Source organism: Myxine glutinosa, chromosome 4 (genome assembly GCF_964187855.1).
Source record: "Myxine glutinosa chromosome 4, kmMyxGlut1.1, whole genome shotgun sequence".
Classification (NCBI taxonomy): domain Eukaryota; kingdom Metazoa; phylum Chordata; class Myxini; order Myxiniformes; family Myxinidae; genus Myxine; species Myxine glutinosa.
The window spans coordinates 210,103,341-210,128,579 of record NC_136264.1 but is presented as its reverse complement, the minus strand read 5'-3'; the positions used below and the strand labels follow the sequence as shown (position 1 = coordinate 210,128,579).

At 49.4% G+C, this 25,239-nt stretch overlaps 1 protein-coding gene across 1 annotated transcript in view; it reads left to right on the top strand.

Annotated features, from left to right (window-relative positions):
- LOC137426024 (neuromedin-U receptor 2-like) overlaps positions 1–25,239 on the top strand; it is a 65,019-nt gene that overhangs the window by 16,405 nt on the left and 23,375 nt on the right. The window contains exon 2 of the mRNA XM_068114746.2: positions 24,242–24,602. Within this exon, the coding sequence (XP_067970847.1) occupies positions 24,242–24,602 (361 nt within the window). The remainder of the gene's footprint in view (positions 1–24,241; positions 24,603–25,239) is intronic.

Below are 25,239 nucleotides of genomic sequence, written 5' to 3'. Positions count from 1 at the left end.
TTAACATCTTGTATTCAAAATCAAAAGCCTTGTATTATTAATGTTAATACAATTCAAAGAAAAGGAGCAGTAAGAATTGATGTTTTACTCACAAGAGAGCAGGTAAAAACACTAAATGATGCTGGATCACTTAAAATTAAAATGACAAAACCTATGTTAAAGAAATATTCAATACAAGAGGGAGGATTTCTCCCGTTTATAATTCCTTTATTTGCTGGTTTAAGTGCGGCGGGAGCATTGACTGGTGGTATTTCAGCAGCGGTAAAAACTGCTAACGAAAGGAAGGCACAACTAAAAGCTCAAAAAGAATTGGAAAGACATAACAAGGAGTTGGAGAAACAAATTAGTGGAAGTGGTGTAATTGTAGATTTTGCTCAAAAACTTGAAAGTCTACCTGATAAAGCTAGATTGTTGGTTGGAGATATGCTTTCCTCTATCGCTCAAGCGGGTGTTAAACTAACTAAACGGGGTAATGGGTTATATCTTTCTCATAAATAAATGGATAAATGGTTTAAACAATTTGGAAAGAATACAACGTCAAATATAGAACTAGCTAAGTATTGTAAAAAACTAAAAATTGATAAAGTGGTAATCTGTATGAGAGATGAATTAACAAAGTTGTCCAAGAATACAAAAAATATTATTATGAATTTAGACACAGAATGGTTCTCATTGGGTTTGTATTCATAATAGTCAGGATAAATATTATTTCGATAGTTATGGTATGCCACCGCCTGTTGAAGTAATACAATTCTTACAGAATGGTGTTTATCAAACATTTCAAGTTCAAGAAATTAATTCTAAATGTTGTGGCCAATTATGTTTATATGTATTATTTCAACTCAACAATAAGGAAAATTTTTATGATGTCATTTTTAATCTAATATAAATGACATGTTGGAAAAGATGGTTCTATCTTTGGAGAATCCTCTCAGGATATTGATTTATCAAATTATTATACAAAGGCACAGGCTGAACGACAAAAATATAGTATAAGTAAAAATATTAATATGAAGAATACTTATAAATTAATCAGTTATCCAAACCCTACAGATGCGAATGACTTGATTAGATTCAGTGATTTATCACAATATATATCTTTAAATAAAACAGCACGTTTTGTTAAACAAGTAAAATTTACAACCACAACAACTGGTTATACTGACCATACACCTTTCCTCATTAAATTTAACCATCTGCTTACAATTGAATTTTATAAAGAAGGACATATAGTTAATATGCGAATTAATAAATGGGGGTATGATATGCCTGATTTAGGGTATAATTGGTCCTTTTCAATAAACTTAGAAGACCTACATGATTTTAATCAGTCTCGTAAAGAAGAATATTATCCGCTTGGTGAGGATAAGGATTTATGTGGAAGTACAATTAGTAAACAACAAATACCTGATTTTAAGAAAAGAAAAATATATGATAGTATAGCGATGGTTAGCATGACAAAGAAGGAAGGTAATGAGATAAGGATAGAAAGCCGAGGAATACAAACCGATTTGGTAGTGGGAAGATGGGGTGGTATTAGCTGTCATACTATTAATCTCACATATATTTCTGATACATAAATGGCAGGAAAAAGACTACAAGAGAATTAGAATTTTTGTATTCAGGGATACCTACAAGAAAAGGGTGCTCGGTATTACATACCTTATGATGTGGAGCATATACATGGGAATTTTGTCATTAAAAACTGGCCTTATACTGATATTGCTAAACCCACAAATAGAGACTTGTTTAAAGTATTAAATAAAAATGAACTTCTCAAAGTTATGAAATATAAAACTCTTTTAGAAATCGTCAACAAATCTTATTGGTATCCTATTATGAGAAAAATAATTATAGATACAAGAATATCTCAAAATCCAGACGAGTATATGTATAATATTCTTTGGGGCTCAAACTCAAGGGTAGCAAGGGATGAGGAAGGAGCTGAAGAAGAGAAGGAGGAAAGAGAGAAGGAGGAGAAGGAGGAAAGGGAGAAAAAGGAGAAGGAGGAGAGGGAGAAAAAGGAGAAGGAGGAGAGGGAGGAAAGGGAGAAGGAGGAGAGGGAGAAAAAGGAGAAGGAGGAAAGGGAGAAAAGAGAGAAGGAAGAGAGGGAGGAAAGGGAGAAAAGAGAGAAGGAGGAGAGGGAGCAAAGAGAGGGGGAGGAAAAATATAAAAAGATGGAAATCAGTGAGATTCATAAAAGATTGAGTGTATTACAGCAAATAAATCAATCTCAACGCACCGAAGAGGAAAATAAAGAATTAACGACTCTTACTAAGGTAATGATTTTAAAAATGGTTGCGATGAGTTCAGCGAGGAGATTTACATGAAGAAGACAAAGATTATGTGGTTGATGATGTTGGTGTTATTGACTTTAGTTAGTTTTATTTGTAAATAAATGGAGGAGAGAGTGAAGGCATTCCTTAGGATTCTTTATGTTTTAAAAATAAAGATTTAAATGTATATGTTAAAAACCAAAAAGGTTTTGATGCCCTGTCGGAATTTTTCTGATAAATAAATATGAGTTATTGTCTCAAATGTAAAAAGAAAACTAAATCTAAAAATATCTCTTATGTTAAAGCTAAAAATAATAGAGTTTATCAAAAAGGAATATGTCAAGTGTGTGGTTCTAAAAAGTGCCAATTCATCTCTCCTAAAAGTGGAGGAGACATACAAAAGTTTCTGTCAGGAAGTAAATTTACAACAACTGGAATTCCAGGGGAATTACACCTTCCAGGGTATTCTTTCTGTGGTCCAGGAACAAACTTGAATAAAAGATTAGATGAGGCTGACAATCCTAAACCTTGGTCTAAACCTATAAATAGGGTTGATGAAGTGTGTATGAAGCATGATATTGCTTATGGGAATACCACAATATTGGATTAATAACATGAAGCAGACAGAGAAATGTTGTATAATTTGTCTTTGATACGAAATCCTACATTGAGAGAGAAAGTTGATTGGTTTATTGTGAAAAAAATGATAAGTGCTAAATTGAAACTTGGTCTTGGTTATTCCCCAAAAAACTATTAAACTCCAATGATGTCATCAAGACTGAGGAGCTTTTGGCTAATGAATTACATAAACCTATAAATCACAAAGTTTAAAAGAAGGAAAGTTTATTCTAAATACACCGACCACATATGGTCCACTGATTTAATCGAACTAAATAATGATAAGGGATACAGGTATGCTTTAACCGTTATTGATTTGAGGAGTAGATTTGCCTGGGTTGTTCCTTTGAAAAACAAAAGGGGTAATCCTCTTATGTTAGCTTTCAGTGGAATATTTAGTAAAAGTAAAAGAAAACCAAAGAAGTTATGGACTGACGAGGGAACAGAGTTCTATTACAAAATATTTATGAAATTTCTTAAGGGGGAGGGTATTAAATTATACAGCACCTTTAATTAAGGAAAGGCAGTTGTTATTGAGCGTTTTAATCGCACTTTGAAAGAGAAACTATGTAAAAAATTCACACAACTCGGTTCTCAACAATGGGTATATTTAATCCAGAATATCTATCTATAATTCCAGTAATCTCTGTCTGTCTGTACGTTTGTCTGTGACCGCTGTTTCTCGACAACCACGGGTCCGATATACTTTTAACTTGCCAGGTATATTGCTGGGGACCCGAGGATGTGCCTTTTCAAGGTTTCATATTAATCGGACAATTACTTACCGAGCTATGTCCAAAAAACGATTCAACCAATCAGAGAGCAGCGAACGATCGCGTGTGCCGAACGTGGAGGACACACTCTGCCTCGGATGGCACATTTGAGAGCGTATTCATTTATTTCACGTTTGCAAACTATGTTGGCGTTAAACTACGTTTTAAAACTAATAAAAACGAATTTGCGATTCATTCGCTTTCCTGCGCGTTTGTGCACGCGATGGCGATTTCTTTACCAAACTCCGGAAGCCGTTCGCTTTGGACCAAACCATTGCATGTAAATAGAGGGGGGGGGGGTTCTGTGGTCGTTGCGAATGGACCAAACCATTCATGTAAATAGAGGGGGGGTAGTCTAGTAGGAAGACTAGGTCCCCCTGCACCCCCCGGAGATATACTTCTAATCAGTGTTTCTAGATTGGAAAAAATGTGTAGAAAATGACTAGCTATGGCCCCAAGCTGAAAAAATGTCCCACATACCATTTTTATGCAAATTACTGCTGCAAATTTTATGCAAAATTATGCAAATTTTATGCAAATTTTTGATGAGGAGTAGAGTTGAGGGGTCTTTGAGGGCTTCATCGAGGTGCTCTCGGTTGCAAGACTGGGTCATTCTGAGAAGCACAGCAGGGTCAGAGATCATGATGTTCTCCTCCTCAGTGAATCTCTCCATCAACAGCCTCTCCATTGCCTCACACACTGTTTTGAGGCAAAAGAGGGACTTTGCGTAGGCCTTTCCACTGAGAACACCTTTGAGAGATCCACTTGTTACTAGTTGTGCCTCAAAGAGAATCTCTGCATATCCAGAACCACGCATCTTGTGTCCAGTGAGCATCCCGATGTAGTTCATGGATGTGTGGAAGGGTCCAATCGTTACTACATGACTAGCAAATTCATTTGGCCAGCGCCAGATGATGGGAAGGGCTTTCATGCAGACACCCAGATCAAATGTATTCAGGACCCATCTCTGACCCACCTCAGCAGTTGCTGCCTCGGAACGCTTCAGTAGCTCACGAACAACTGCGTTGTCTGTGATCGGTCTGTGCCTGGTGCCTGCATGGCATGGCAATGGCCTGCAGCCTGTGCCTGGGCTAGGGGGTTTCACCTCTGCAACTGGTTCTCCCCCACCCAGCAAATCAACAGTCGACTACTGCACGCCTATCCACCAACCGATCACAGACAACGCAGTTGTTCGTGAGCTACTGAAGCGTTCCGAGGCAGCAACTGCTGAGGTGGGTCAGAGATGGGTCCTGAATACATTTGATCTGGGTGTCTGCATGAAAGCCCTTCCCATCATCTGGCACTGGCCAAATGAATTTGCTAGTCATGTAGTAACGATTGGACCCTTCCACACATCCATGAACTACATCGGGATGCTCACTGGACACAAGATGCGTGGTTCTGGATATGCAGAGATTCTCTTTGAGGCACAACTAGTAACAAGTGGATCTCTCAAAGGTGTTCTCAGTGGAAAGGCCTACGCAAAGTCCCTCTTTTGCCTCAAAACAGTGTGTGAGGCAATGGAGAGGCTGTTGATGGAGAGATTCACTGAGGAGGAGAACATCATGATCTCTGACCCTGCTGTGCTTCTCAGAATGACCCAGTCTTGCAACCGAGAGCACCTCGATGAAGCCCTCAAAGACCCCTCAACTCTACTCCTCATCAAAAATTTGCATAAAATTTGCATAATTTTGCATAAAATTTGCAGCAGTAATTTGCATAAAAATGGTATGTGGGACATTTTTTCAGCTTGGGGCCATAGCTAGTCATTTTCTACACATTTTTTCCAATCTAGAAACACTGATTAGAAGTATATCTCCGGGGGGTGCAGGGGGACCTAGTCTTCCTACTAGACTAGGGGATTGTCACTGTACTCGCAAGCCGTTCGCCGTTCGCTTTGGCGTTGCGAATGGACCAAACCATTTCATGTAAATAGAGGGGGGGGATATAATTTTAGATAGATATATAGTACGGGCATATATATAGTACGGGCATGCCCTAGTTGTAGATAATTACAATAATACAGTTCATTCATCAACAAAATCAAAACCATCAGAAACATTTACAAAATTAGAATATGAAAAGGAGATTAATTTGAGAAAGCCCAAGTTCAAAGTTGGTGATATTGTAAGAATATACAGATGGAAAAGCCATTTTGAGAAAGGTTATACAAAGAGATGGACTAATGAATTATTTAAAATTGTTGATGTAATGGATACAGTCCCTTGGACTTACAAATTATATGATATGAATGGGGAAGAAATCTTGGGTTCATTTTACTCACAAGAATTACAAAAAACACAAGTAAGCAGACGATACCCTTGAAAATAATAAATAAATAAATAAAATGTAATGGGGATATGTTCTTGAGATCTGTGAACCCCAAACACAGAATCCCTCAACTTTTCAGTTGGGGCTTAACTTTTGTTTGTGTGTACAATGGGGATACGTTCTTGAGATCTGTGAACCCCAAACACAGAATCCCTCAACTTTTCAGTTGGGGCTTAACTTTTGTGTGTACAATGGGGATACGTTCTTGAGATCTGTGAACCCCAAACACAGAATCCCTCAACTTTTCAGTTGGGGCTTAACTTTTGTGTGTACAATGGGGATACGTTCTTGAGATCTGTGAACCCCAAACACAGAATCCCTCAACTTTTCAGTTGGGGCTTAACTTTTGTGTGTGTGTATGTGTGAGTGAGTCATAATAATATACAAACCCTAACCCAACCCCATCCCTAACCCATCCCTAACCCAACCCCATCCCTAACCCAAACCCATCCCTAACCCAACCCCATCCCTAACCCAAACCCATCCCTAACCCAACACCATCCCTAACCCAACCCCATCCCTAACCCAACCCCATCCCTAACCCAACCCCATCCCTAACCCAACCCCATCCCTAACTCAACCCCATCCCTAAACCAACCCCATCCCTAACCCAACCCCATCCCTAACCCAACCCCATCCCTAACCCAACCCCATCCCTAACCCAACCCCATCCCTAACCCAACCCCATCCCTAACCCAACCCAACCCTAACCCAACCCCATCCCTAACCCAACCCATCCCTAACCCTCACATTCAAAATCCCAACCTCAACCCAACCCCATCCCTAACCCAACCCCAACCCTAACCCTCACATTCAAAATCCCAACCCTAACCCAACCCCATCCCTAACCCAACCCCATCCCTAACCCTCACATTCAAAATCCCACCCTAACCCTAACATAATCTTTTTTTTCTTCTTTTTTTTAAATACGTGTTTCTTTTTTCTTTTTTTCCTCTTCTCCCAATTCTGTCTTTCAAGGCTTTCAAGTTTGAAGAAGTAGAAATGGGAAGAAAGAATTTTCCAGCATTTTCTTCCTCGAACGTTCTTGATATTGCTTAAATCAAGCGTCATTAAACAAAGAACATTGTTCATTGCTTTAGAATCCAAAGAGTCTCCAAGATGGACCCCACAGGTAGAGTCTCCAAAATAAAACCAACTTTCCAAGTTCCCAAGGTATAACCACATTCCTGTTGAGCCTCCAAGATAGGTATCACATTCCGAGTCATCAAAACAAAACCCCCATTCCGAGTCTCCAAAAATATAACCATCTTTCCAAGTCTCCAAGGTAGAACCACAATTTTCAGAAATATTGGGGGTTTCCGTGATAAGTCTCACATAGTATAACTGCGGACCATCAGGGAAAACTTCCCTTTCCCAATTTTTTAGGGTTTCTATGATGTGTCTCACATAGTATAACTGCGGACCATCAGGGAGAACTCTCCTTGCCCAATTTTTTAGGGTTTCTATGATGTGTCTCACATAGTATAACTGCGGACCATCAGGGAGAATTCCCGTTTCCCAATTTTTTAGGGTTTCTATGATGTGTCTCACATAGTATAACTGCAGACCATCAGGGAGAACTCTCCTTGCCCAATTTTTTAGGGTTTCTGTGATGTGTCTCACATAGTATAACTGCGGACCATCAGGGAGAATTCCCGTTTCCCAATTTTTTAGGGTTTCTATGATGTGTCTCACATAGTATAACTGCGGACCATCAGGGAGAACTCCCCTTTCCCAATTTTCAGAAATTTGTGGGTCTCCAATGTATGACTTGTATTCTGGCTCATCAAGGTAGAACTTGTTCAGTGGGTTTTGTTTTGATAACTCACAATAAGTATCATCATGGTAGAACTCTTTTTCAGGATTTTGTGGATCTGCAAGGTATAACTCTTTGGCTGGGTCATCAAGGTACAACTCGTTCTGTGGGTCTTGGTTGTTCAAAATGTCTTCAAACAAAAAAATAACTTCATCCCAAGTTGTGTTAAAAGCAGAATTTTCATTTCATATCTCAGATACAATTTCCTGTGAAAGAAAATAACAATGTATTAATTTAATACAATATTTTTATTTGTATAAATCAAGCTCTATGAATATTAAAATTAACTTTGTTAACTCTTACACGAGTCTCATCTAAAAAATATTAAATAAATAATTAAATAAATAAATAAATAAATAAACAAACTTACCTCCATTGATAAGAGGTTCGAGTCCAGTTCATCAATCTGAAGGTTGAGTTCTACACAGGTAGTAGGACTCCAAGGAATAGCAAAGTTATCCCATTCCATTTCGGCATAGTAGTCCATTCTCAAGTGAAGCAGAAAGCGTGTTTGAAAAAACCTGTGTGGTCGGTGCCTTTTATAAGGACTGGGTGTGTCATTTCCTGTGGAAATTCCCTGGGCATGTCTTAACTGGAAATGATGTGATGGAAATTCCCTGAAAATGATGTAATGTCTTAACTGAAAATGATACAATGGCAGAGTTTATAAAGCGGGTGGGGCTTAACAAAAAGTGGGCGGAGCTTAGTAAAAAGCGGGCGTGGTTTAACAAAAAGTGGGCGGAGCTTAACAAAAAGTGGGCAGAGCCTACCCAAAAGTGTGTGGCACTGGAGGTGCTCAAACAAGAACATTGAGGGAGGCCGATCATTTTATCGGAGCTCAGTTAAAATATCTTGATAAAGAACCAAACTCAAACATATACTTTGTTAATGTATTATATGGTGAAGAGAGTTGTAGGAGAATTAAATTATTTCCTTTGCATAAACAAATATTTGTAGGATCGTTGTTTGAGTGGTCTACTAAACAACAATGATCATTGATATTAAGAGTAAAAGGTTGAAAGGTCCACAAGGCCAAGGGGGTGTTAAGGGGAAATGAAGAAAAGCGATGGTGAGAGGGAGCAAATATTCGTAGGATCATTGTTTGAGTGGTCTAATGAACAACATTAAGGATAAGAGTTGGTTATCCTTTGCTATAGCTATTATGTCAAAAGGCCAAAAGGTTCGTAAAGATCAGGGTGGCAGAAATAGATGTGTTTAGGGAAATGAGGGTGAGAGGAAAATTAACATGTAAGTGAATGGAGATTTGGGGTGTCCCAGGAACAACATTATTACACTACTCATGCATGCTAGAGCAACAATCTTTGCGCCAAACGTAATCTTTTTTGTTGCTACAATTAATTAATCTTAAGCATTTGATGTCTATACTCATGTCCGTTCCCCTTTAACTAAATGTGAACTTTGAAGGGGGTATTTACCTTAAATTATGTTTATTGCCATAAAACAGGTGAAAAACCAAAAAGAAAGCAACACAATTTTATGAATACTTATCATATACTTTATGAACATCATAAAATAAATGAATAAAAGTATATAAATCAATTTTGATTGATCAAATTAAATATTAAAAATAAATAGCACCCTCAATTTTCACATAATGTAATAAATTTCAACCATATAAACACATAAAAAGGTGAATATATATATAAATAAAGAAACTTCAGGGTTATAAATAGCTCAGAATACCAATTTGATATCTGTTAGTTTAGTTTTATCACTTGTCTGAGTATAGAATTGAGAATTAATGGTGTTTGGTATGACAAAATAATAAATAAATGACACACCAAACAGGTGTTATGTGACTATAGGGTCACCACAGGCTTGTCAATGGCTGCCATTACCAAGATGACCACCATGGATTACTGTTTTTACTCAGTATCCAATGTATGGATTGTACCTTTAGCAATACAAGCATGTGCTAATTTGGCACACAGTTCAGTCATGTCTGCAGATGTTTTTGTGGCCACAAAGATATGGCAGATTTGTCCGAAAAAAAATGGCAGCCCTTTAACAAAAATCAAGTTCTTGTGTTCTTGCTGTTGTTGTTAGTTGTCAGCACAAAGTCCAAGGCACTTGCAAAAATCGGTGCACTGGAGTTCTGCATTTCTGCATTTGCACTGCCCTCTGCAACCCCTCTTCTTCTTGCAACCACAGCGCAAAAATTCTCGACAAGCTTGTGTGGCTTGTGGAAGAGATGTCCAGAGTATGTCCCAGGTACCTGTGGCATTCCTTTTCCAGCCCCATTCACTTGGAGATGGAAGCTCTGGAGAAGCAATCATCACCTGGCCCCAACAGTGACCAGCCTGATAGGTGGCCCTCTTGATGTGTTGCAAAAGCGCTGCCTGCGTTGGAGGAATACCATCCATTGCTCTACCTATCAGAGTGAACAGCTCTTTATGGGCCTGGTTGACACACTCCTGAGTGCTGGTACGGTCATATAGCAAGACCACAAATCGTTCCAGAGGCACCAGCCAGTCTTCTACGGGCTCTGGGGCCGGGGTATAGGCTCAGGCACAAAATGCTGGCGTGACTTCATCATATGCATTCCAGGTAGTCTTTTTCCCTCTGCCTCCAATCATAGGTGTCGGAAATTGCATGCTCATTCAGCGCCGGCCAGATAGCTCAGATGGCAGAGCACTGGTACGGTTCACCAGAGGTACCTGGGTTCGATTCCTGGTCTGGGTGTGTAATGTTTCCCACATATGTCAATTAATTAGTTATAATCCAATCATTTATTTAATTGTAACACTATATTGATTGAACCTTCCCCACTATATTCCTTACCCATACTCCCCCTCCCCTTGGTAGTTGTAGGCGCAATGGGAATATTGGCAATACTTGTGCTTGAACTGGGAAATTGCCATTTCCACTGGGTGTGAAATCTCTTTTTGAAATTACCTGATGGAAGCTCGCCTGCCAAATGGGCTTTGTTTTTTTATTTAATAGCATTGGTAGGTTAACTGGCATCTCATGTCATTCCCCCTCAATACCTGCGATATTTTATACCCTGATTAAACCCATGCAACCCAATCCTTATTGTGGTTTGCAGTGTTTCCTCCTTTTTCTCTCCTCTTTTCTTGTCCATTCAATTTGTTCCTGACTGTGCCTGATCATGTCCCCAGTGTACCCCCCCAGTGTCCCCCCCCCCAGTGTCCCCAGTGTCCCCACTGTGCCATCACTACATTGGTTGTCCATTTGCTCTTCTGGCACCTTGCTCTTCCCTGACCCTCAATCTTGCATTAATAAATATACAAATTACAGAGTTCATCGATAGAACACCTTACCCCATGCAGTGTTTAAGTTGTATAATTCAATTGAAATAAAATAATGATTTAAGAGGTCGTATTGAAAAAATTCCAGAAGTTTAGCACCACTGATGGTTACTTTTACACCACCTTATTTAACATGTCCAAGTCGTGCTAAACGGAGTGGTTTTAAAAATGGAAAATGGCGATTTGTATTCTAAAGTGTTCCTACATCATTCAATTTGAAATATAAGAGAGCTGTTGGTCTGTGTGTGTCGCCATTTTTCTCAGATAGCTGAATGAATCTTCGTCAAACTTTCAGAGGTTCATCAGTGAGTGCCTGGGAGGGTTTTAGGCCAAAAAAAAAAAATCGCTTTATAGTGCCGAAGCCTTTTTGATTAATGACAGTTATATACAAGTACACATTCGCATAAATAAATACAAAACAATCACCAGACATTTGAACACAAATAATAAAACTATTCCGGAAGTGGTTGAATTTTGTGATAAGGCTTCTTCTCCTTCCTGAACGTCATCAAACTTAACTCAGAAACGTGATGAACGGCACATTCACCAGCATATCAACGAAAAGGTGAAATGATGATTTGACATTTGTGATGGATTCTGATTTGGATGTAATTGCTTTTCCATTATATTTGCCCTCATTTCAAATATGTTAATGTGACTTTTTCTCTTGAGCAACGCCGGTTACTCCAGCTATAAATACTTTTATACTTTACGCGGGGTACAAATACAAATACAACTTTGGCTGGGGGGTATCATAGGCTATGTGGCCACGGCCTCATGCAGGGGTGTGGGGGACCGGGACAGAGGCGTAAATTCTATATCTATGTGTACCGTGTAGCGCCACCTGGTGATAGTGGCAGAAGGTATTACAATTTCCTTTTTTACCTGGGCAACACTGAGGTTATGAAGCACTCTTTGCATGGGAAATTTTTGCCTCCTTCCATTCCTCCCCTCCCCCAAAACGGAGGGGCCTGTTAAAGCTACCCCCCCCCCCAAAGATGTATATGTAGTACATTTTCCCCTCCCTCACCTCTCACCTCCCCCTCCCCCTCCCACTTCCCTCCTCCCTCCACTCCACCTCGCCACTCCCTTCCCCTCCACCTCACCACTCCCTCTCCCCTCCTCCATCCACTCCACCTTGCCACTCCCTTCCCCTCCACCTCCCCACTCCCTTCCACTCCACCTCCCCACTCCCTTCCTCACCCCTCCATCTCCTGATTCCTCCCCACTCCTGCTAGTTTGAAATAAAAGACTTTAAAGGTCGTAGAAAAATAAAATTCGGAAGTTTACTGCCGTTGATGCCAGTGTCTATTACACCACCCTATCTAACATGTTACATTAGTTCTTTGTGCCCGTTGTTTGTTCCCTTTATGACGTCCTTAAAGTTTCATATTTGTAATGATTTTCAATTTTGTTTCACCCCCACCAGTGAAACAAAAATTAAAAAGGCAGAAAGAATAAAAAGAAAAATCTCGCTGCTCTGTGTACGTGCGATTGGGATGGACAAAGTACTGTTAAACGGCAAACTTTTCTTCCTATGAATATTCCGACTTGTGATCAAAATATAACATTGGATTGAAATAAAGTTCTTCCTCGGTCATAAATTGACGTTTTGAAACACAAGGTTTGAACCAATTATTGCTTAACCCCGCTTTTTGCCCAGCTGGCTACGTGCTTGTTATATTGGAGAAGTTGATGTCACATTCATCTTGAGATCTCAGCATGAAACACAAGGTTTGAACCAATTGCTTAACGTGTGGCGGGCACAAGGGGCAATAATTCCACGCACCAGTGGGTGGCGCGAGCGCCCAGGCGGGGAACTAAAATGCATGCCCCGCCTTTCGACCGATCGGCCACGCCCGGGGGCAAGGCGTGGCCTCGGGACATATATGCGGGCTCTAAGCTCGAGCCCGCCCAGTGCTGAAGTGCGAGCTCTGAATAAAGACTTGTTGTACCAATGTGTTGTGGCCTACCTCTCTGGCAATCGAGTCGTGTGTGCGCAGCACCACACTGGTGACCCCGATTGGTTCAGCCGTTGCTGACCCCCGAACGCGCCATGGCTACCAACGCCATCGCAATCAAACTCCCGGAGTTTTGGGAAGTGCAAGCCGACGTTTGGTTTGTGCAGGCCGAAGCTCAATTTCAGCTCCGAGGCATCACGGCGGACGACACCCGGTACTACCACGTGGTCGCCGTCCTCGGGCCCGGCACTGCCGCCCGAGTCATGTCCATCCTTCGGCGCCCGCCGGGCGACCACAAGTACGAGGCGCTCAAACGTCTCCTCGCCACGTTCGGGCTCACAGAGATCGAACGGGCCGACCGCCTCCTGGACCTTCCCGCCCTCGGCGACACACGACCATCCGTCCGGATGGATTTCATGCTGTCTCTGCTTGGGGACCAGCGCCCGGATTTCTTGTTCCGCACACTCTTCCTCCGCCAGCTACCGATACAGGTGCGCCTCGCGCTGGCCGGTTCCAAACTAACGGAACCCCACGCCCTGGCCGGAGAGGCCGACAAGTTTTTCGCGGCCTGCGACACGCGGTCGGTTTACGGTGCGGCCGTAGTGGCTCCCGGTGCTGAGGCTCCAGCGCCCCCGGCTTCCCTCGGCCGCAAGGCTAAAACGTGCCGCACGCCGTGTTCTTTTGACGGGTCGGGAAACGACCTGGCCGGCGCTCACTTGCGGCCCTGAGCGTCGGCCATTCCGGCAGCCTCCTATTCATCACGGACACCTTGTCCGGGCGTCGTTTTCTTTGCGACACAGGAGCGCAGGTAAGCGTCCTCCCTGCCTCCACGTCCGACAAGCAAACCGCGGGCCGGGGCCCCGCTTTGCTTGCCGCCAACAGTACACCCATCCGCACATTAGGGAAGCGTTGCCTCTCACTGCAGTTCGGAGGGCAGCGCTTTCAATGGTCGTTCGTTACCGCCAGCGTGCCAATGGCCCTGCTCGGCGTGGACTTCCTACGTGCGCATGGGCTGTTGGTCGACGTTAAGCGCAGACGTCTCGTCCGGGCCGAAACCTTCAGCTCGCTCGCTTGTTCGCTGAGCGGCTCGTTGAGCAGCTCGCCGAGCAGCTTGCCAAGCGGCTTGCTGAAAGGTTCCCTCCCGGCGAGGTTAGTCTGCACGCTTTCGGCAGCGGACGAGTTTACCCGCCTCCTCGCCAGTTTCCCGGCCCTCACGCGGCCCACCTTCTCAGCGGTGGCCGTCAAACACGGGGTGGAGCACCATATCCCCACGGTCGGGCCGCCGGTCTACGCCCGGGCATGCCGACTCGACCCCACGAAGCTCACCGTGGCGAAAGCGGATTTCGCCACGCTGGAACGGCTGGGGATCGTACGGCGCTCCAACAGCGCTTGGGGTTCTCCTGTGCACATTGTGCCGAAGCCCGGTGGAGGATGGCGGCCGTGCGGTGACTACCGCCGGCTCAATGATGCCACCACCCCCGACCGCTACCCGGTCCCGCATATCCAAGACTTTTCCACCCGGTTGGCGAACACAACGGTGTTCTCCAAGGTGGACCTCATCCGGGGCTACCACCAGGTCCCCGTATAACCGGACGATGTCCCAAAGACGGCCGTCATCACCCCTTTTGGCCTCTTTGAGTTCCTGCGAATGCCTTTTGGGTTGAAGAATGCGGCCCAGGTGTTCCAACGGCTCATGGACAGCGTCTTGCATGACTTACCTTTCATCTATGTCTACGTGGACGACATCCTAGTCGCGAGCACGTCCCGGGAGGAGCACCTGCTCCACCTCCGCATGCTTTTCGAACGCCTGGGCCAGCATGACCTGATCATCAACCCCGCAAAGTGCCGTTTCGGCGTCGCCGCCATCGACTTCTTGAGGCACCGCATCACCAGGCACGGGGCCATCCCTTTACCGGACAAGGTGGAGGCGGTCAGGGATTTCCTGCACCCCCGCACGATCAAGGGGCTCCAGGAGTTCCTGGGCATGGTAAATTTTTACTACCGCTTCGTGCCCCACGTCGCCCAGCTCCTCCACCCCCTGCACGAGGCCCTCCGGGGCAAGCCGGGCAAAGGTGACATCGCCTGGTCGGAGCCGATGGCCGCGGCGTTTGCGGGCGCAAAGCTGGCCCTGGCCAATGCCACCATGCTGGCGCACCCGGCGCCCGATGCACCGATCGCCCTCACCACCGACACGTCGGACTACGCGGTGGGCGTGGTGCACGAGCAGTGGGTGAGTGGTGCTTGGCAGCCGCTGGCATTTTTTAGCCGGCAGCTTCGCCCACACGAACGCCGCTATAGCACCTTCGACCGTGAGCTGCTCGGGCTCCACCTGGCGGTCCGACACTTCCGCCATCTGCTCGAGGGCCACCCGTTCATGGCTTTCGTTGACCACAAGCCCCTTGTGTTCGCGATGGCCAAGGTCGCTGAGCCATGGTCGGCACGACAGCAGCGTCACCTATCTGCCGTGTCCGAGTACACGACGGACATCCGTCACGTCGCCGGTAAAGACAACCCGGTGGCGGATTGCTTTTCCCGGTCTGTCGCGCACGTGGTCCACCTCGGGATCGACTATGCCCGGATGGCGGAGGAGCAGACCGCCGACCCCGGCGTCCAGGCCTTGCGGACCGCCGTCACGGGCCTCCGCGTCACCGAGGTGCCGTTCGACGTCGCGGGCACGGCCCTCCTGTGCGACGTCTCCCTCGGCCGGCCTCGCCCCATCGTGCCCGCTGGCTGGCAGTGCACGGTTTTCGACGCCATCCACGGCCTTTCCCACCCGGGCACGAAGGCCTCCCAGAAGCTCGTCACGGCGAAGTTCGTCTGGCATGGCCTCAGGAAGGACGTCCGCGACTGGGCCAGGACGTGCCTCGCGTGTCAGTGCACAAAGGTCCACCGCCACACCCAGGCCCCGTTGGCCCCGTTTACGGTGCCCGAGCGTCAGTTCGACCATGTCCACGTCGACTTGGTGGGACCTCTGCCCCCCTCGCGGGGGTTCACCCACCTCCTCACCATGGTGGACCGCACCACACGGTGGCTGGAGGCCGTGCCATTGGCGGCGACGTCTGCGGCTGATGTGGTGCAAGCCTTCATCGCCACTTGGGTTGCCCGGTTCGGTGCCCCCTCGTACATCTCGTCCCACCGCGGCCCCCAGTTCACCTCGGAGCTCTGGGGCGCCGTGGCGCAAGGGCTCGACGTCCAACTGCACCGCACCACGGCCTACCACCCCCAGGCCAATGGCCTGTGCGAGCGCTTTCATCGCTTGATGAAGGCCGCGCTCCGGGCCAGCCTCCGCGATGGCAGCTGGGCCGACAGGCTCCCCTGGGTCCTGCTGGGCCTCAGGACGGCGCCCAAGGACGACCTGCACGCGTCCTCGGCGGAGCTGGTCTTCGGGCAACCACTGCGGGTACCGGGCGAATTTATCCCCGACTCCACGGCTCCTTGGTCCGCGGCGCAACAGCGCTCCGCCCTGCAGGAGACCGCCCGGAGGTTCGCCCCGGTGCCGACGGCACACCACAGTTGCCCGTCCTCCCACGTCGCCCCGGAGCTTCGCACGGCGGAGTACGTCTTCGTCTGGCACGATGCCCACCGGGCACCGCTACGGCCCCCGTACGACGGGCCCTTCCACATGCTGGAGACCGGGGACAAATATTTCACCGTCGACATCGGCGGTGCCCCGGATCGTATCTCAGTGGACCGCCTCAAGCCGGCCCACCTCGATCTGGACCACCCCCCGCAAGCAGCTCTGCCTCCGCGTTGAGGCCGCCCCCCGGCGGTCAGACCCCCGGCACCCCCCAGCCCCGACGTCCCGCTACCCCCCAGCCCTGCACGCATCGCCAGGGGGCATTTCCGCCGGGTCATGCGGCTTCCCCGCAAGCTCACCCTTCAGGTGCGTGGGAATTCTGGGGGGGCGCGTGTGGCGGGCACAAGGGGCAATAATTCCGGGCACCAGTGGGTGGCGCGAGCGTCCAGGCCGAGAACTAAAATGCATGCCCCGCCTTTCGACTGATCGGCCACGCCCGGAGGCAAGGCGTGGCCTCGGGACATATATGCGGGCTCTAAGCTCGAGCCCGCCCAGTGCTGAAGTGCGAGCTCTGAATAAAGACTCTTGTTGTACCAACGCGTTGTGGCCTACCTCTCTGGCAATCGAGTCGTGTGTGCGCAGCACCACAAACGCCGCTTTTCGCCCAGCTGGCTATTGGAGAAGTTGATGTCACACTCATCTGAGATCTCAGCATGAAACACAAGCACCATGGCGCTCTAACTGAAGTAGAAATTACTTATGGTTTGAAATACTCATGTTCAAACCCATTACTTGATTGCCTTCCCGCGAGTCATGTCCAATTTGTGGAATCATTGCTCATCACATATAATTCCTTTAAATCGCAGGACCTGTGATTAGGGAGACAATAAATAAATGTTACCAAAGGAACATCAAAAATAAAAGGTAGAGCGAACGAACACGCACACACCCACACACCTCAGTGCTTTTGTTCCGTATGTTGGATACTTTCCATTTGAAATTTCTTGCAACATCGACAGCCATAGAGCTCTCTGATGCGGATGCTCAGGATGTTAAAGATGTACCAAGACCCAGGTTATATCAGGTTGGGGGGTGGGAGGGAGAGGAGAGCATCTTACCCCATATCACTTCACTTCAAAAATGTTTTATTTCATTATACACTTTTTTTTTTTTTTTTTTTTTTTTTTTGTATACAAGATCGAGGCTCATGCAAGAGCAATTAAAGGGAGCGCAAGACATCAATCAATTACAAAAAAAAAACGGCCACACAAAACATAAAATAAAGGGAGCGGGAGACAAGGTGGGGACAGAGAGGGAAGCATACAAGTACAACAACAGGAAACAGGGACATCGGGAGATCTGTGGGAGGGAGAGGGCTTGGGGGGAGGAGGCCAAAAAAGTGGATCTGGGGTGAATTAACAGGGGTAGAAAAGATCAAGGTTTTGGATGGGGGAAGATAAGAGATGGTGGTGAACAGCTGTTTTAAAGACCTGGAGGGAGGAGTAGGATTGAAGAGAGTGAGGGAGTTTGTTCCAGAGGCAGGAGAAAAGAGGCATGAAAGAGTTAAGGTGAGGAGTGAGTATAGATTTTGGCAATTTCACCACAAGAGGGTTGCTGGCAGATATTGTGCGACCTGCAGGAATATTTTGGGGACAAAGCACATATAGAGGTGGGGGAGCAAGGCCGGAGAGGAGTCAGTAGACGACAGAAAGATCACCTACCTGCTTGTGGTGAGTGAGTGAAAGGCCCTCACAATCAGCTTCATCGCGGGAGATTCCAACGATTCTGAAAGCTTTGGTTTCAACAGCGTGAAGCCGAGCTAGGTGTGAGGCAGGAGCACCGGCCCAGAGGGGGGAACAGTATTCCATCGAGCTGCGTATGAAAGCCTTGTATATGTGGTGAGGAGCTCAGGTGTACCAAGGAAGGACTTCGCACGACGGAGGATGCCCCGTCGACGACTGGCTTTGGAGGCCAGATTTGAAATGTGGTTTTCCCAGGAAAGATCACGGCAAATAGTGAGACCCAAAAGCTCCTTTAAATAGACGAGTCATCCAATGTTCATTATGATGATTCCCCATGTGATGTAAAAATAAAAAACAATGTGGAAAACCTTGATTATATAGACCTGCTCTTATGACATCGTACAAGAAGGAAAAGACATGAAATGTCATAAAAGACATGTAGCCCCTGTGGTTTCAGTAATTTTGCTTTACGTAGTTAAAGGCCGCCAGTCGGCCATCTTTGGTCGGGTTACAAAACAAAATCTTCTCCATATGTATACTCTTGTGGTGCTGTGCACACACAACTCGTTTGCCAAGAAGGTAGGCCACCACGCGTTGAACAAAACCAAACACTTTATTCAAGGCTCGTACGTAAGCACTGGGCGGGCTCGACTTTCGAGCCCGCGTATATATGCCGAGGCCACGCCTTGCCCTCGGGCGTGGCTGGTCGGCCGAAAGGCGGGGCATGTATTTCAGTTCAACCCCTAAGCCTCATGACTCCTTTGCTCCGGGCGTGGCCCGAGCCTTGCTTCCATGCCCGGTCGCTCGCGTCACCCACTGGTGTGCGGAATTATGACCCGCCGGCATTGTGTCCGCCACACGCGTCCCCCCAGAATTCAAGCGCACCTGAAGGGTGAGCTTGCGGGGAAGCCGGTGACCCGGCCGAAACGCCCTCTGGCGATGTGTGCAGGGCTGGGGGGTGGCGGGACAGTGGGGGTGGGGGGTGCCGGGGGTCCGCCCGCCAAGGGACGGCCTTGACGCGGAGGCAGAGCTGCTTGCGGGAGGTGGTCCAGGTCGAGGTGGGCCGGCTTGAGGCGGTCCACAGAGATGCGATCTGGAGTACCGCCGATGTCCACGGTGAAATGCTTGTCCCCGGTCTCCAGCACGCGGAAGGGCCCGTCGTACGGGGGCCGCAGCGGTGCCCGGTGGGCGTCGTGCCAGACAAAAACGTACTCCGCCGTGCGAAGCTCCGGGGCGATGTGTGAGGGCGGGCTACCGTGGTGCGCCGTTGGCATCGGGGCGAACCTCCTGGCGGTCTCCTGAAGGGCGGAGCGCTGTTGCGTCACGGACCAAGGTGCCGTGGAAACGGGGATGAATTCGCCCGGTATCCGCAGCGGTTGTCCGAAAACCAGCTCCGCCGAGGACGCGCGCAGGTCGTCCTTGGGCGCCGTCCGGAGGCCCAGCAGGACCCAGGGGAGCTTGTCGGCCCAGCTGCTGTCGCGGAGGCTGGCCCGGAGCGCGGCCTTCATCGAGCGATGGAAGCGCTCGCACAGGTCGTTGGCCTGGGGGTGGTAGGCCGTGGTGCGGTGCAGCTTGATGCCGAGCCCTTGCGCCACCGCTCCCCAGAGCTCCGAGGTGGACTGGGGGCCGCGGTCGGACGAGATGTCCGAGGGAGCGCCGAACCGGGCAACCCAAGTGGCGATGAAAGCTTGCGCGACGTCAGTCACAGTCGTGGCCGCCAATGGCACGGCCTCCGGCCACCGGGTGGTGCGGTCCACCATGGTGAGGAGGTGGGTGAAACCCCGCGAGGGGGGCAGAGATCCCACCAAGTCGACGTGGACATTGTCGAACCGACGCTCGGGCACCGTAAACGGGGCGAACGGGGCCTTGTTGTGGCGGTGGACCTTTGCGCGCTGGCACGCGAGGCACGTTCTGGCCCAGTCGCGGACGTTCTTCCGGAGGCCACGCCAGACGAACTTTGCCGCGATCAGCTTCTGGGAGGCCTTCGTGCCTGAGTGGGACAGGCCGTGGATGGCGTCAAAAACCGGGCGCTGCCAGCCAGCGGGCACGATGGGGCGAGGCCGGCCGAGGTTGACGTCGCACAAGAGGGCAGTGCCCGCGACGTTGAACGGTACCTCGGTGACGCGGAGGCCCGTGACGGCGGTCCGAAAGGCCTGGACGTCGGGTTCGGCGGTCTGGTCCGCCGCCATCCGGGCATAGTCGATCCCGAGGTGGACCGCGTGTGCGACGGACCGGGAAAGGCAATCCACCACCGGGTTGTCCTTACCCGCGACGTGTCGGATGTCCGTCATGTATTCGGACACGGCAGAGAGGTGACGCTGCTGCCGGGCCGACAACGGCTCGGTGACCTTGGCCATCGCGAAAAAAAGGGGCTTGTAATCGACGAAGGCCGTGAACGGGCGGCCCTCGAGAAGATGGCGGAAGTGTCGGACCGCTAGGTGGAGCCCGAGAAGCTCGCGGTTGAAGGTGCTGTACCGGCGTTCGTGCGGGCGGAGCTGCCGGCTAAAAAACGCCAGTGGCTGCCAAGCACCATTCACCCACTGCTCGTGCACCGCGCCCACCGCATAGTCCGACGCGTCGGTGGTGAGGGCGATTGGTGCATCGGGCATTGGGTGCGCCAGCATGGTGGTGTTGGCAAGGCCAGCTTCGTGCCCGCAAACGCCGCGTCCATCTGCTCCGTCCAGGCGATATCACCTTTGCCCGGCTTCCCCTGGAGGGCCTCGTGCAGGAGGCGCAGGAGCTGGGCGACGCAGGGCACGAAGCGGTGATAAAAATTCACCATGCCCAGGAATTCCTGGAGCCCCTTGATCGTGCGGGGGCGCAGGAAACTCCTGACTGCCTCCACCTTGGCCGGTAAAGTAATGGCCCCGTGCCTGGTGATGCGGTGCCCCAGGAAGTCGATTGCGGTGACGCCGAACCGGCACTTCGCGGGGTTGATTATCAGGCCATGCTGGCCCAGGCGTTCGAAGAGCGTGCGGAGATGGAGCAGGTGCTCCTCCCGAGACGCGCTCACGACTAGGATGTCGTCCAGGTCGACGTAGACGAAGGACAAGTCACGCAAGACACTGTCCATGAGCCGCTGGAACGCCTGGGCCACATTTTTCAACCCAAAAGGCATCCGCAAGAACTCGAAGAGGCCGAAAGGTGTTATAACGGCCGTCTTCGGGACGCCTTCCGGTTTGACGGGCACCTGGTGGTAGCCCCGGATGAGGTCCACCTTGGAAAAAATGGTCGTTTTCGCCAACCGGGCGGAAAGGTCTTGAATGTGCGGGACCGGGTAGCGGTCGGGGGTGGTGGCGTCATTGAGCCGGCGGTAGTCACCGTACGGCCGCCATCCGCCGCCGGGCATGGGCACAATGTGCAGCGGTGAGGCCCATGCGCTGTTGGAACGCCAGACGCCCAGCCACTCCAGCGTGGCGAATTCCGCCTTCGCAACTGCGAGCTTCGTTTGGTCAAGGCGGCACGCTCGGGCGTAGACCGGTGGTCCGACGGTGGGAATATGGTGTTCCACCCCATGTTTGATGGCCACCGCTGAAAAGGTGGGCCGCGTGAGTGCCGGGAATCCGGCGAGGAGGCGGGTAAACTCGTCCGCTGCCGGAAGCGTACAGACCAACCTCACCGGGACGGAACCACTCAGCAAGCCGCTTGGTAAGCCGCTCTGTGAGCCGCTCAGCAAGCTGCTCAACGAGCCGCTCAGCGAGCAAGCAAGTGAGCTGAAGGTTTCGGCCTGGACGAGGCGTCTGCGCTTAACGTTCACCAACAGCCCATGCACACAAAGGAAATCCGCACCGAGCAGGGCCATTGGCACTCTGGCGGTGACGAAAGACCACTGGAAGCGCTGTTGCCCAAACCGCAGCGAGAGACAACGCTTCCTGAATGTGCAGATGGGAGTTCCGTTGGCAGCGAGCAAGGCGGGGCCCCGGCCCGCGGCTTGCTTGTCAGACGCGGAGGCAGGGAGGACGCTTACCTGCGCTCCAGTGTCGCACAGAAAGTGACGACCAGACGAGGTGTCCTTGATGAAAAGGAGGCTGCCGGAATGGCCGACGCTCATGGCCGCAAGTGAGCGCCGGCCCGGTCGTTTCCCGACCCGTCGAAAGAGCACGGCGGGCGGCACGCCCGGGCCTTGCGGCCGAACCTGGCATGATAATAGCACCAGGTTTGCGGTGGTGGCTGCCGTGTCGGCCGTGACGGCGGTGGTGGGCGGGGCGTAGCAGTGGCCACGAGGGACTCAGGGAGCACTGAAGCCTGCGCACCGGGATCCACTACGGCAGCACTATGCGTCGGCCGCGTGTCGCAGGCCGCGAAAAATTTGTCCGCCTCTCTGGCCAGGGCGCGGGGTTCCGTTAAAGCTGAACCGGCCAGCGCGAGCCGTACCTGCGCAGGTAGCTGGCGGAGGAAAAGCGCTCGGAAAAGGAAATCCGGGCGTTTGTCTCCAAGAATGGACAACATATAATCCATCCGAATGGACGGTCGTGTGTCGCCGAGGGCGGGAAGGTCAAGGAGCCGGTCGGCGCTGTCGGCCTCCGTGAGCCCAAACGTGGTGATGAGAAGTCGCTTGAGCGCCGCGTACTTGTGGGTACCCGGCGGGTGCCGCAGGAAGGACACGACGCGGGCGGAAGTGCCGGGTCCAAGGGCGGAGACCACGTGAAAGTACATGGTGTCGTCCGCTGTGATGCCCCAGAGCTGGAATTTGGCCTCGGCTTGCACAAACCAAACATCGGCCTGTGCTTCCCAGAACACCGAGAGTTTGACGGTGACAGCGTTGGTAGCCATGGAGCGTTCAGGGGTCAGCTACGGCTGAACCAGTCGGGGTCACCAGTGTGGTGCTGTGCACACACAACTCATTTGCCAAGAAGGTAGACCACCACGCGTTGAACAAAACCAAACACTTTATTCAAGGCTCGCACGTAAGCACTGGGCGTAAGCACATATATATCCCGAGGCCACGCCTTTCCCTCGGGCGTGGCCGGTTGGCCGAAAGGCGGGGCATGTATTTCAGTTCAACCCCTAAGCCTCATGACTCCTTTGCTCCGGGCATGGCCCGAGCCTTGCTTCCACGCCCGGTCGCTCGCGTTACCCACTGGTGCGTGGAATTATGACCTGCCGGCATTGTGTCCGCCACACTCTCATGTAATGTCTTTGTGCCAAGTTTGAACAAAATCGGTCCATACATCGACGGGATATGGTTGTGGAAGTATGGCGGACGGACGAGACCCAATCCATAAGCCCCCGCCTTGGACTCGGTCCAACGACGGCGAATAGAATCTCCATTCACCTTAACCTGCGGCAGTATTGCCAACGCATTCGCCAGGTGTGTCGACAATGGTGATAGCACCTCTTGGGGGAGGGGGAGGCCTCCTGCGATTGGCCACATCATCCGTGTATGCTACAAATTGAGGTAACCCACCACAAATTCCCAAGCTATAGTCCAAATGACGAGCTAAACCCTATGTAGCCTAAACCTTTGTGAGGACAGATTATAAATTCACAAGAACCTGCCCAGGTTCCGTGTCTTCATGCAATCGTCCGCATCTGGTTACTAGTCCCAATTCTAACTGGAACTCACCTGTATTCCCATATACCTGTATTGTGTTTTCTGTGGAACAGACTCCATTTGTCTGCTGCCTCATTCCGCTCCCTCCAGTCCATCCAAAGTGCAGCTCCTCACCATTTGTCCCATACACACCATGGCTCTCTTCTACTCTCGCTGACCCTCCTCACACACCCCACCTTCCCCTTACCTGTTTACACTCATCCACCCTTGTGTGACGTCTTTGGCTCTCTCGTACACTTTTATCTGCAAACCTGTAAACCAGATGCCCCTTGTATTTTATTTGCCCCCATGAGCCCAGATTTCTGTATCCAAAAATGCAAACAAAAACTGAGGTTGAGGTAACTTTTTCATTCTTCATTGCAGTACCTCTCTGTTTGAAACGGTGTGCCTGGCATCCATTTTGAACGTGAATACACTCAGCTTCGAGCGCTATATCGCCGTGATGCAGCCCCTCCGGGCTCGGTCACAAGGCACCCGGGGACGCGCTTTGCGACTCATCGCGGCTCTCTGGTTGGCGGCAGCCATACTTTCCCTGCCCGTTACGGCCACGCACGGGCTGCACGTCAGCAGCTTTCCCAATGGCTCCCGCATCGAAGAATCGGCGGTGTGCACTGTGGTCATTCCGCTCTGGATTTACAAAAGCATCATGAAGGCCACGGCTCTTCTGTTCTATGTGCTCCCCATGTTCATGCTGACTATTCTGTACTGTAAGATGGGGTTTAAGGTATGTACACACTGTGCACCTCCACCTGAAAATCTTCCGTGTGCTCAATGCTTGCCCGCCTCATCACCGATCTACCATGAAACTGTCTATCTTCAACACTTTTCTCAAGCTCCAGAATGTTTGTATAAAAGACATCCTTCAGCCAGATCGATTCCATTTCTACACACACATGCACACGCACATACACACACAAACACACACATGTGCATGCACACACACACACATACACACACACATGTGCATGCACACACACATATACACACACACATACACACATACACACATACACATACACATACACACACGCACACACACATATACACACACACACATACACACACACACAAACACACATACACACACACACACACACATGTGCATGCACACACACATACACGCACACACACATACACACACATACACACACATACACACATACACGCACATACACACAAACATACACACACACACATGTGCATGCACACATCCACACACACACACACACACACACACACACACACACACACACACACACACACACACACACACACATACACACACATCCACACACATACACACACACACACACACACACACACATACACCTGTGGATATCTAGCTCAGCCACATCACAAAC